Genomic DNA, 12,306 nt, shown 5'->3' with positions numbered 1-12,306 from the left:
TCGATCTGTACTACAGGGACTCCATGGCCATATGTTTGTGTATTATTTAAGTTTGGATAAAACAGGGAAGTGAAGTTGCGCGACAGCCGAAGTAAGTCGCTATTTTTCCCCTTTTAAGTTTTTTTCTCCCGTTTTGGTACATTTCAGGCCAAAACGGAATAGTGATCTTTATTTTGACACAGTTCTTTCATATATTTTTATGAAATATAGAAAAAAATCGATGAGCCCCGTCGGGGGATTTTGCATTGTTAACCCAGTCCTTCACGTTTATAATTTCGTGGAGCTCAATAAATCGCTCTCCTTTTTTTTTTTGAGGAGCTAATTGAGCTTCTCAGAATCGCTCTCCGTGAGGAGCTCAAATCAATTCATTACATTTCATGTAGGCCTATGATAAATTGTAGATTTTTCTTATATGCAATAACTGTGTTAGCTATTAATTAATCTGTGGTGAAACTAGGCCTGGGACACGTCAATACGTTTACAAGATGTCATACGCGCTCTTGCTAAAAAAAAAATCATTGAAATGGCCTTCTTTTTTCCATAATTCCTTGAAATTACTTTGATTTAGTTCAAAATTATCAGAAAAATGAAGAATATACACCTCTTTCCCGACTCTGATTTGAACTTACCTCGGTAAATATTGTAGTCCCACATGAAGACTTCCATGGTGTTGCCATGAAAATATACATATGGGACTGCAACATTTACCGAGTTTAAATTAAAATCAAAGTCGGGAAAGAGATGAATATTCTTAATTTTTCTGATAGTTTTCAACTAAATCAAAGTAATTTCAAGGAATTATGGAAAAAAGAAGGCCATTTCATGGATTTAAAGATGTAAAATGTGAAATTTTAGCAATTTTTTTTTTTCATTTTTTTTTTTAGGAGCGTGATTTTTTGCTCTTCTTATTTTTTTTAAGGAGCGCGGTAGGAGCGCCGGTGCGATCGCGCTCAAAAATGAAGGTCTGTTAACCCCTAATACTAATAGGGAGACAGCAAGATTTTTCTATCTCATCAATCACTTCATTAAACTGTCTGATTTTTTCAGATCTTGATGAAAATAGTGCAAAATAGAAATATACCAAATTTCATAGTAATCCATGAATCGGTTTTTGAGAAATAACCAAATGAATTTCGAATGAAATTCAGCCAAATGCTCCCAATAGGCGTTGTAGTATAATTTGTCTCAACTCACAGACAGCTTAATCACACACAGAGTGCAGATATTTAGTGTGCAGTTTTGCATTGGACTTTCTGGAGTAGTGGGGGAAGGGTATTTTAAAATCTGACACTTGATCCTAAAGAAAAGGTGAAAAATGAGTATTTCCATTGGATTTGCCATTATCAATGCTACAAAAACCCGCAAGTTAACTAAAATATGGTATATTTATTCACAAGATATGAGACATTGAACTTCTTTTTTAATGCCACATCAAAATTATTGTAGTAGCCAAATGTAAACTTGGTTGGTTATTTGGAGCATTTTATTCTCTTTAATTTGATACCAAAATCATATTTTGATAACGGGATAATATGTCAGAAATGGGTTGAACTTTGAATTTTTGCCTCAAAACAATGACCATTTTTGGGTGTGTAAATGCTTCCGCCGCCTATGTTTACAGGGTGAAATCGGTTTATAAGTGTGAATTTTATTGATATTTGAACCTTCAAACACCTACTGCGTATGGCCCAAAATAAAGTTGACACCCTTAACGCACGTAACGCCGCACCGGCCCGTATGGCGTTAATTTTTTCATTAACGTTCACGCGCGTTATTGCCAGCGCGGAAGGATATCAAAAAACGGGGAGAGCTTGTAGACGACGTCTCATTATTATCGCAATAATCGAACGCGATATTAGCGCAATAATAATGAAGATTGTCATAATGAGATGAATCGTCGCGCCGATGTTTTGCTACAACCTAAATATTTTGAAAATGAATACCACCCTCATGGAGATCGAACTCCAGGAAATCCAAGGGTGTCGATCGGAGGAGGTGGCTGTGTTTGGCCAGACCTCGGAGATGCCGGCGCTCTTCTCGTGCCGTCATGAGAAGCTCGATCTGTTTTGATTTGGAGTTCAGTTGTTTTCCCCACGATTCATTAATATTCTCGCTTTATCAGTGTCACTTTCTAAGAATTCACTATTGTCTTGTTTCATTTTCTTCAATGCGTGTAGTTTGTGCAAGTGAGACCAACCCAAGAATACAAGCAGGTGCGGCTCGCGATTTTTTTTGCGGCTCCTACCTCAAGTGATGTTCGTGCGGGCTCCACTCCATTTCACTACCGCTACATAGCTTCACCTACCCGAAAAGTCGAGTAGATGGAGCGTAGTTAGCGATAGTGGAGTGGAGCCTGCATGAACATCATTTGAGGTAGGATCCAGGATCTTTCAGGGGGGGGGGGGCACATTTCCCCGAAAAAAATTCAACCTAAAATAATGACATTTCGTCCAAGAGCAATAAAAAAAAACAAATAAATAAATACCCCGAATAATTACATTACGTGTATGAAAATTTTTGACAAGCAGAAATTAATAAAAGATAAAATAAAGGTCTTCACTTTCAAAAGGGCCACACTTTTGTTTTCACGGCATTTTTACTTTGCAAATTTTAATTGTGCTTCTCCAAAGTGGGGGGGGGGGGGCAGGGGCCTTCTGTGCCCCCCCCCCTGGATCCATCAGTGGATATACGCGGGTGTTGTACTCCTGTGTTGTGATATTATGTTAAGATGTTATGTGATGTTGTAAGAGAGATTGGCAGAGCGAGAGGGAGACTTGCATAAAAAAAAATCAGATATTTTTACACAGAGAGTAATAGACTTGAGAAACCACTCCTTGAAAAATAGTGTAGATTTATTAAAAACAATATAATTATTAAGTGTTCACCTTATGTTCTTTTCTAAATCATATTCATTTATCAATCAGACTCCAAGCTCGGATTATTTCAACATAAAATGAAGGTATTTTCATATCAAACAATGGGGTCACATTGTGAACCCGAAAGTCGCTATTCAAGATGAGATTAAGAGTTCCAAAACGCTCAAATCAATAATTCCCAAGTGTTTTCCACATAGAATTTATTTGTGAGCTTTCCTAACCGCCTTAATCTAAAACTGATCAACGATTTCCGTTGCATAAAACTTTTTACCTGAGAAAATTCAGGTTGTAATTTCTACCGGAGTTTTTGCCCTGTGTTAAAGTCAGTGGCAGAAACCAGACTTAGTTTTCGGATGTTAAATGGTTTCATATAAAAAAGATAGACACCACAATCATTTTCAATTTTTGAGTAAATGACATTCAATTGATATTCTACCATTCGCTATGTGGGAAAGCTGCTGGGATATAATGTCACATATCAAATTATTAAAATTCTAATAGCTTTTTAATTTCTTGATGGTCTGGGTGGGTGAACTTACCCTTTAAAGTTTGCCTTTTCTACTATATACTTACTAGTCTAGTACTTCACCAGCGTCAACACATCGCCTGATGTGCTGATCGTGAAAATAATCATGTTGCCGTGCCTAAGTGACCCCCCCCCCCCCCTTTTTGCTGGTTTTCTTAGTCTACAACTGTAGACCCACATCTGCAGTGTGTGAATCACAGCTGATTCAAGGAGTCTGCATAGCAGACTAGGTCTACTGGAGCTGGCTCGCTTCGCTCGCCCTTTCAGGCTGCAGATCCTACTTCACGAGCCATTCAGAGTCTCCACAGCAGACTAGTTTTCTCTCCGTTTTCTCTTCGTTCTTTCTGTGATCGTGACAATATACAATGTACATTGATATTTCAATTTGGGTTTTTTGCCGATACCCTCCTCCAGGCATATTGAGATGACCGTACCGGAGACTGATGACGTTATATCGGCGTAAGCTCAATATAAATGAAACCCGTCTTGCATCTTTGTTGCATGGTGTAGACGCATTGTATTTTGTTGGATTTTACCATTCTTCCTGATATAATTACGTTTATCTAAGGGCCAAAGTTAATTTGTGAGATTCTTGAACGGAATAGCATGCGTACCTACTGCTCCTAATAATATATACCGCTATCTACCCGCTGGTACCGTACACACATGTCATTGACGATGATCTGGGACTGGGAGACTACATTGCTGTCGTTAACGTTAGGCAACTTGTATTGAAAAAAAGTTGGTTTATAGATTCTAAGAGTTTTATTTCTAACAGTCTAGATATAGCCATCAGGAGCGTAACAGCCAGGCCAGGGTCAGTGACGGCCGAGGGAGGGGGCAAGAGCCAAAAATTTCCCACTCGTTTCATTTCCTGATAATATTTTCGTTTATTGCAAGGGCCTGTTGGCCAAGGGTGGGGGGCATGATCATGAGCAAAACATTTCCCGGTCATAATGACAGGCAGTGGCGTCATGATGAGGCAAAAATTTTGAGGGGCAATATGGTGTAATGGGGTGAAAAATGCGAGCGAGCAAAAATTTTGACATATTCCAAAAATCCAATTTTGTGATGGACTGACATGTTTAAAAAAATAATATATTTCACCCTTCTCTCTTTTTACTCTCCGGTGATTTTGGGGGTGGTGGTTCGAATTCATCCATACAACAGCTAGTGCCATGTGGGAGGGGTCCGTTGTTTAGCCCTGGCACCTTTTGATATGAAAGCCATTTTAAACCTTACAGATGGTCACTATAATTTTACTCAAATTGTGTGTATATTTAGAAAGCTTTCGCACAACACAAATTCAATGCAGTTGTGTATCGTAATCATCCAAATATTTTGAGGAGGTACATTACAGAAAATTTGTTTTAAAAAGTCACCAGTGTTTGAAGCAAACCAGGAAGAAAAATTGCGTTTTGAAATTATTTTCTAATTATGTGATGGATTTTACATCCCCCCACAGTGCTCCAACGTAGGGTTTAAAGCAGGAAGGGTCCATACCTACATGTAAGCCGTTATAGAGCCCTTAAAATGGTTACAGATGAAGAGCCCCCACTGCAAGGGGTCTTGGACAGAGCCTCTGGTAGCTTTGGAGATTTAGCCAGTTTACCTAAGACTTTCACACGGCTATACCATCTTCCCGCTCGTTATCATCAATCTTTGGCAGCCTGGTAGATTTGTCTTGTCCCTTTTCTTTATTTTTCCCAATGAGATTTTGACTACTTGCATTCTACCTTCTTACCCACTTTTTTTGTCTTTTTATCATCTTTGATTTATTTCCGTCTTACTAATCATGATAATGTACAAAATTTGTATATTGGAGAGAATTGTTCTTTCTCACTTGTTATTATTTCCTTCCTTTTCCTGCTTTCTTTCCGTTTTTCCCCTTTATATATTTTTTTTCTTAGATTTCCCCTTTCCTTTCCCCCTCTGCTCTTTTCCCTTTCCTTTGCTTTATCTTCATTTTTTTTCCTTTTCCCTTTTTCTCCCTGTGAACTCCTCCAGGGGGGGGGGGAGCAGCTTGTCCTCCCCCCCGTTACACATTTTTTTTTTTTGGGGGGGGGTAGGAGATATAGACTGGACAGTGGCACCAACATCATCAGGATCCCTAAGATAGGGAGGGGCAAGGTGGGAACATTAAATATCGGGGGAGGGGGGGGGGGGCAATGGTCATGACTTGTAAGATAAGAGAAGGGAATCAAGAAGTTTATTGAATAGGGAAATATTTTAATTTTTATCTTTAAAAACATGAAATCAAATTTTTCATTTTCATTTTTTTTTATATAAAAACTGGAGACGGAAGATTTGGTATATATTTTTCAACTAAACATGTATACCAACCCCTATTTCGACAATTTTGATTCCCTTTTTTTTCAAAATGATATCAAATAAAAATGCATTTCAAAATTAGCAAGCAAAACAAGAATCCCTAATACAACTTAAGTTTGTTGGAAGTCGATGTAAAGAGTTCAGTATACAGAATTTAACATCTCGCCTTCACTGTCTCACCACAATTAAATTTTTAATCACATTCATTTTCACAATTTTCATAATTTTCACAATCACTACCATATCACAATTGATTACTGCCTACAAAATCAACCAACCAATGCAATAATTATCCTATTTGAAGTGAATTTATTGCCTCATGTCCATGTATGTACATTTATTCAAAATCTGCAACTACAAGTCGTATGATTCTTGTTACAAGGTCGAAATATGCATGATCGAGTCACAATATTCAATCAGTCTACATAATCTCCAAATTAATCTCAATTATTATTTACATAATAGATGAATGTAATTTAATATACAGATGATCACAAAGCTTATGAAATATTGTAAGAGTTCAAGTTCAAGTTCCAAGAATTTTAATTTGCATTACCTGCTAATGTAAAAGTAACACCTTGTCAAATTAAAAAAAAAGTTTGAAATGAGAAATTCAAAATTTATCCAAATTAATCTTGATAATTATTATCACAATATACAGATGATTGATTATAAAGCTTCTGAATTGTAAATGTTTAAAAATAAGGTAACTTCAATGTAACAGTAACTCCAAATAAAAAAAGTTTGAAATGAGAAATCAAATATGTAATCAAGACATGATATACAATAAAAATTGAAAATCTGAAAAAAAAAATGATAAAAAGATTTTAGTCTTACGTCTAAATGCATAATCGAATAAACGAAGATACTAGGGTAGGTTTTGTTGTCTCTACAATTTCCCCTTTCTTAAAATCTGCAACTACATGTACAATCCTCCCAATAACAAAGTTGAAATATGCTTGATCGAGCCACAATGATCAATCAGCCTACATTATCTCCAGATTAATCTTGATAATTATTTACAATAAGTAAATGTATATATGAACAATATACAGATGATTGATTATAAAGTTTATGAATTGTAAAAGTTCAAGATAACTTAAAGTTCCTAGAATTTTACTTGACATTACCTGATAATCTAACAGTAACTCCCTATCAAATCAAAAAGTTTGAAATGAGAACTTTAAAATTTTTGTTTATCAATTCATGTTATAAAATGATAATTGAAAAGCCGACCGTTAAAAAACCTGAGTCTTTATGCATATCAAAAATAATGACGTCACTGGGGCAGGTTTTCGCGTCCTCGTTTCTCCTTTAACCGTAGGTACCTTGTGTGTCCGTCTATGGCCTTTACTGCAGCTTTCCACGCAGCATCTTGCTGAGATCGGGGCATGGGACAGGATAGGAAGAGCCGTCTTCGCAGAACCGTAACCCTCTGGGGATCCAGCTGTGCCCGTCCCTTTCCATTAACACAGCAGTGTAGCCTCTCATCCGTAGTAAAGAGTTCTTTTGACAGTTCCACGGCTACCCGTGATGGATTCATTGCTTGGATCGGCGCGAGGGGACTTCTTCTGGCTGGTTGGGGTGCTGGCTGAGGTGTTGGTTGAGTGGTTGGATCGGTTTGGCGGATGGTAGGTGGGGTAACCTCAATTGCTGGTGTATCCTGTATGACAGCAAGGAGAAAAAAAAATCATTAGACATCAAGTTATGAGAGAAAATCTAAATACAAAACTGCTTCAATGCAATATACAAAAAAATAATATTAGAGTTTCGAGGTATACAAAGCTCCTAAAAAAGATTTGTAAGTTATGAAATTATATTTGATTGAATTGCCTTAAAATTTTTGCAAGTAAGGGGTTTTGAAAAGAAAACTCTTGAGTAAAAATGTGGGAAAGAAGAAAATAAATAATACCTGACTGATCTTGGCCTCTATAGCTGATACCCTCGTCTCTAGACCATTAATTCTGTCTAGAAGGGACTCCTTCTCCTGAATCAGCGTCTCGTTCCTTTCCAGAAGATCTATATTCTGCTGCAGTAGAACGTCGGCCCCCATTCCGGCAGGTAGGTCGAAGTTTGGTGCCTTGTCTAAAGCCTGTACTTGCTCTGCCAGGTCCCCTACTGCAGCCAGGGCCCTCTCTTCTGTTAACTCTTCCAGCTCCTGAGGCGGAATTTCCTCGTCAAAAATCGTACCTTCACCAAAGTCCAGTAGTGTCGCGACCTGAAGAGAAATTAAACAAACTTTTATTTTCAACTTGTTTTCATGAGTATTTGATACAATGGCAAGTCATTTAGTACTGTGCAATATATATGATTGTGGTGAATACATTGGATCTGCCATTATTCTGCTCAAAACAAGATAAAAAATACAATGTATACAAGGAACATTTTGTTTCTGTGTAAACCATGCTGCAGTATTTCTTTTTAAATTGATGAGTTGGTTTTATGGGTCTTGTAAATCACCAAGGTACAATGTTATTCAAATGGAGAACATGTTTTGCATGTATGACTAATTATCTTTTTAAAGTAGACCCACCTTCTTCTTGACATGTGTAGCCGTTCTTCCCCTCTGTCTGCCGCGTGTGGCCTGTGTCGCACGCGGTGTGGTCTGTGCCCTGTGAGGTGTTGCCTGTGCCCTGCGAGGTGTTGCCTGTGCCCTGCGTGGGGTTGCCTGTGCCCTGCGTGGTGTTGCCTGGGGAGTTGCCTGTGCCATTGGAGTGAGAATGGCTGCATCAAGAAGAGAGTCCTGCTGAAAACAAAGAAAACAAAAATCAATGAAATAATTCAATCTTAATTTCAATTGATTGCAATGAAACATTTATCATTGTAAATATTAGCTCATTTTAAAATAATGTACATTGATTGTGAAGAAGAAATATAACCTTCAGGACACGAGCAATCATTTATTTAAAACCTGCATTCTGAACACTAGTATGGTATCTGATTTGTTTTATTACTATAGCCAGAAAATGCATTATTTTTTTAAAGTAGTGAAAATTTTTCACTGACTCAGAAAGTAATTTAAGTTCAACTCGACTTCAGAATATGGTCCATTAATAAATGTGACTCAAATAATACAGAAAAGACTATGCATCACGAACCTCTTCATCATCACTGTCATGCTGATCCTCCACCTCAGACTCTAACTCCATTGGAACATCCTCGGGCTCACCCTCATCCTCTTCTGGCTCTGCAAGGTGCTCATAGCGAAATTCCCTTCCAGGATGTTCGCAAGTCAGCATCTGCATGAAAAAGATTTTTAAAAAATTAGGATTAAAATAGGACTCCAGGTTGAAAATAATCATTTGAACAGGAAAAATAAAATTAGGCAAAGAAAGCATTTAAATTCCATCAAAATCAGACAACAAATTATTAAGTTAAGTTTTACAACTGTGCATTATTTTGGCAAGACCGTTCTTTACTAGTTATTTTATTATTATTATTGTTCAAATGATAATGAAACTTCCCAGGATATCAATATAATATTAAAAAACCTATCATAATAATGTTGGAACAGAAGTTTGATAAGCGTCAAACCAGTTAATTAAGTTTTGGGTTTAAAGTCTGTACAATTGTCTAAAAAGGAAAAGGCGTGTTAACCGAATGAATCGCTATCAACTTGATGAGTACTGTCTTACGAACTAAATGAAAATTTTTAATGACTGTTTTCTGTACAATGAAATATCATTATGATTTGCTACTTCTGTTTAGACATTGAGTTTTCAGGGCTAACCATGCTCAACTTATCCATTGGATGAGACACGCTATTTATTAGATTGAAAATATTTTTAACTCACCACCCCATTGAAGGGATCGTTGGTCTCAATAGTCATGACCTCACCACGCCTTCCATCCACACTAAGCTGTGCGACCTTGTCGCCTGCTTGCAGAAATTCCGGTTTCACAGAAGGCCAAAGGATCGGAGAAACCCTAACCTGTCGACGGAGAATGGGCCGACGTATCTCTTCCGATACATCCACAAACGACGTCCTCCCTTTGTAGTTCACCCACCTAAAAAGGAAATACAGACATAGCTTTAACTTTTACGGCATAATGACCTTCTACAACACATAATTTAGATTCATGGCAATCAGATTCGTTGTTTGCAAGACTTAAGTAAAGCCAAAATAACAAATGGGGATACATCGGATCAACAATATGAACAGAAAGGAAATCAAAATTTTGATCTAAGTCAGACGAGTTCGGTAGATCGACGAACATACAGTACGCATAGTTTTACCCTATTAAATAAGTTTTTGTGAAATTATAGTGGGTCAATTCAACCTCGATGAAAAACAAAAGACATAAATTTATAGAGCAATGGGGAATAGAATATAGACATAGACCTACTTTACTTTGACAGCTTCCTCATCAACAGTCAGCACAACAGCTGCAAGCCAAACACCACTATCAGGGTCGCGAGCTTGGACCTTCTGCTTCTGGTTCCACGACATAGTTGGACCAAAACTTTGACCGAATTTGAAAACTTTGTCAAGCCTAATTAAGGAACGAATCGAATTTCGGAGAAGTTTGTCGGTGACGATGGGCAGTAATCGAATAACGGATTGGAAAGCAAGCTCAGTGAAGTCAATAATCGCATGTAGATGTTAAATTAACTGACCTCATATGACCGGGTTCAAGGATTTATACTTGATGCTCAGAGGGTCAGGGTCACTCCAATTGGCCATCGATTTAGCCAATAGGAAGATCCAATTTATAAACTCGGCAATTAACTTCTTTTGTTCACTGAGCGTTTTACAACGATTGGTGGGCCGTCAGCATGGCCGTCACGTTTCAATGACCAGTGCACGGAGCGTTTAACCCTGATTGGTTAATCGCTCAACCCGGATACGCTCGCTCCCGATCCCTAGCGTGCTGCTCGGCGGGGGGGGGGGGGGTCATGATTCATGGTTTCTTTCCTCTCAAATGTAGATGAGTGTAATACTCTAATTATCGAATAGACTGCAGGACATTACTACGGAATGGTCTTGCTGCCTAAATTTAATAAAGGCCTACACATTTTTCATGTACGTAATTAGAGGCTGCATTAGGGTGTACATTTTTATTTATTTATTAAACAATATTTCAACAGGGTCCCTTTCAGCAAAAACTGATATCAAAAGGGGCCCTAATAGCATAAAAACAAAACATATATATACAAGTGATAAAAACAAACTTGACAAAAACATATAAATCATACATATTAGAACACAGAAAGGCATACAAAATTCGAGTCATTAATATTTGTAGCACAGGGACCATTGACGTTTAACGTTTATGGGACATTGAATTTTCAATTTTCAGGTCAAAATACATGAAACTCAAAAAATCTTTATCTTGCGCTTCGCGCTCGCACTATTTAATAGGGCTGATGAGATTATTACACTTTAATGTTGTTTTATAAGAGTAAAGCTATGAAATAACTTTTAGGACAGGATGGTGAATAAAATGTATTTCACAAACAAAATGTAGTATATGCAGAACATTGCAGTCGGGAACAACTATGATTATTAGGTTGTCAATGAAATATGGTTGAAATGCTTAATTTCTAAAGATGATAACAGAAAGAAGATGAAGAGCATGAGAATAAAAGGAAAAGAATATGCATGGAGCAGAACTCAATGCGTACACGTATATTTTTACAATACACTTTCGACAGTCAAAAGTAAACCCTAATTATAGAAAAGAGACTAAATAATATTTGAACTATATAATAATGGTCACATATATTCATGATAGCTTGAAAAAAAGTTATATGACTTGAATGTGGTTGAAATATGTAATTGCTTTAAAGAAAATGTCACAAAAAACGATGAAAGGCTTGGGATAGGGGAGAAGAAAAAGAAAAAATGGAGAAGACGAAGAATGATGCCATTGAAGAAGGGAAAATAAATTAATCAAAAACATTTAAAAGGGGGGGGGGTGTGAGAATGAAAGAGAAAGAATAATTCGAAATAAATTTTGTCTGTATTTTCTGATTTTATTTAAAGCGGTCGTCACATATAAGTCTTGTAGAGAGTCACCTTGAAAGAAAATGTACACTTATAGTTTGGGCGAGTGGGAGCGCGATCCGTTCAATGCCGATAACAGCTTCAAGGTCTATTGTATAATTGGGTCCCTTATTACACGCCGCGCTTGTCAGGAGTGAACAAAGGATTCCTTATTTCAAAGTACCGTCGAAAAATCGGGCTCTTTGCCCCAAAGAATACTAAGCGGACCTCATGCACAACAATGCTATTCAAAGATTCAAAAGGGCTCTTTACTTGAAAAGCGGAACTCTCTTTATGATAATGCGCGCAAGTGTATGCTTTTAAGTCGAATAACACCAACAACGAAACTACTAATGACAATGATGAGAATGAAAACAAATGTAATAGGAACGTTCGTTAGATTAAAATAGTAATTTGTACGAGTTATTTGTTTCCTTCAATCAAATATTTAAATCTCATGCTTGCACGAAATAAAAATTCGTGGATCGAAGTCCACAGACGTCTTTGTTAAGACAATATGTCATACTACATGTAGGCCTACATGTACTTTGCATAACCTGTGGAAAATGAAATGCACGTTTTTCAT

The 12,306-nt window shown here is 37.2% G+C and overlaps 1 protein-coding gene across 2 annotated transcripts; it reads right to left on the bottom strand.

Moving 5' to 3' along the window:
• Positions 1-5,782: 5,782 nt before the first annotated feature.
• LOC121431373 lies at positions 5,783-11,650 on the bottom strand. Of its 2 annotated transcripts, none has more exons than XM_041628913.1 (6): positions 10,081-11,650; positions 9,528-9,741; positions 8,832-8,972; positions 8,267-8,479; positions 7,646-7,951; positions 5,783-7,396 (listed from the first exon to the last, which is right to left on the bottom strand). In XM_041628913.1, exons 1-6 carry the CDS (start codon positions 10,182-10,184, stop codon positions 7,013-7,015), a joined length of 1,362 nt encoding a protein of 453 aa, XP_041484847.1. In that variant the 5' UTR covers positions 10,185-11,650; the 3' UTR covers positions 5,783-7,012. The 2 variants fall into 2 exon arrangements, with proteins under 2 accessions (XP_041484847.1, XP_041484848.1); XM_041628914.1 differs by having other exon boundaries at positions 8,267-8,476; positions 10,081-11,639.
• Positions 11,651-12,306: the final 656 nt, after the last annotated feature.

This window comes from Lytechinus variegatus, chromosome 17, assembly GCF_018143015.1.
Source record: "Lytechinus variegatus isolate NC3 chromosome 17, Lvar_3.0, whole genome shotgun sequence".
NCBI classification, from domain to species: domain Eukaryota; kingdom Metazoa; phylum Echinodermata; class Echinoidea; order Temnopleuroida; family Toxopneustidae; genus Lytechinus; species Lytechinus variegatus.
This window is presented reverse-complemented; position numbering and strand designations above follow the sequence as displayed.

Bases quoted from the DNA above. Each gene is read 5' to 3' on its own strand.
- LOC121431373 (XM_041628913.1), bottom strand. From the start codon at position 10,184: ATGTCGTGGAACCAGAAGCAGAAGGTCCAAGCTCGCGACCCTGATAGT. The intron at 9,742-10,080 runs GTAGGTCTATGT...TTTCCTTTTTAG, and splicing joins GAGGAAGCTGTCAAAGTAAA to GTGGGTGAACTACAAAGGGA. The intron at 7,952-8,266 runs GTGGGTCTACTT...ATTTCTCTTCAG, and splicing joins CTACACATGTCAAGAAGAAG to GTCGCGACACTACTGGACTT.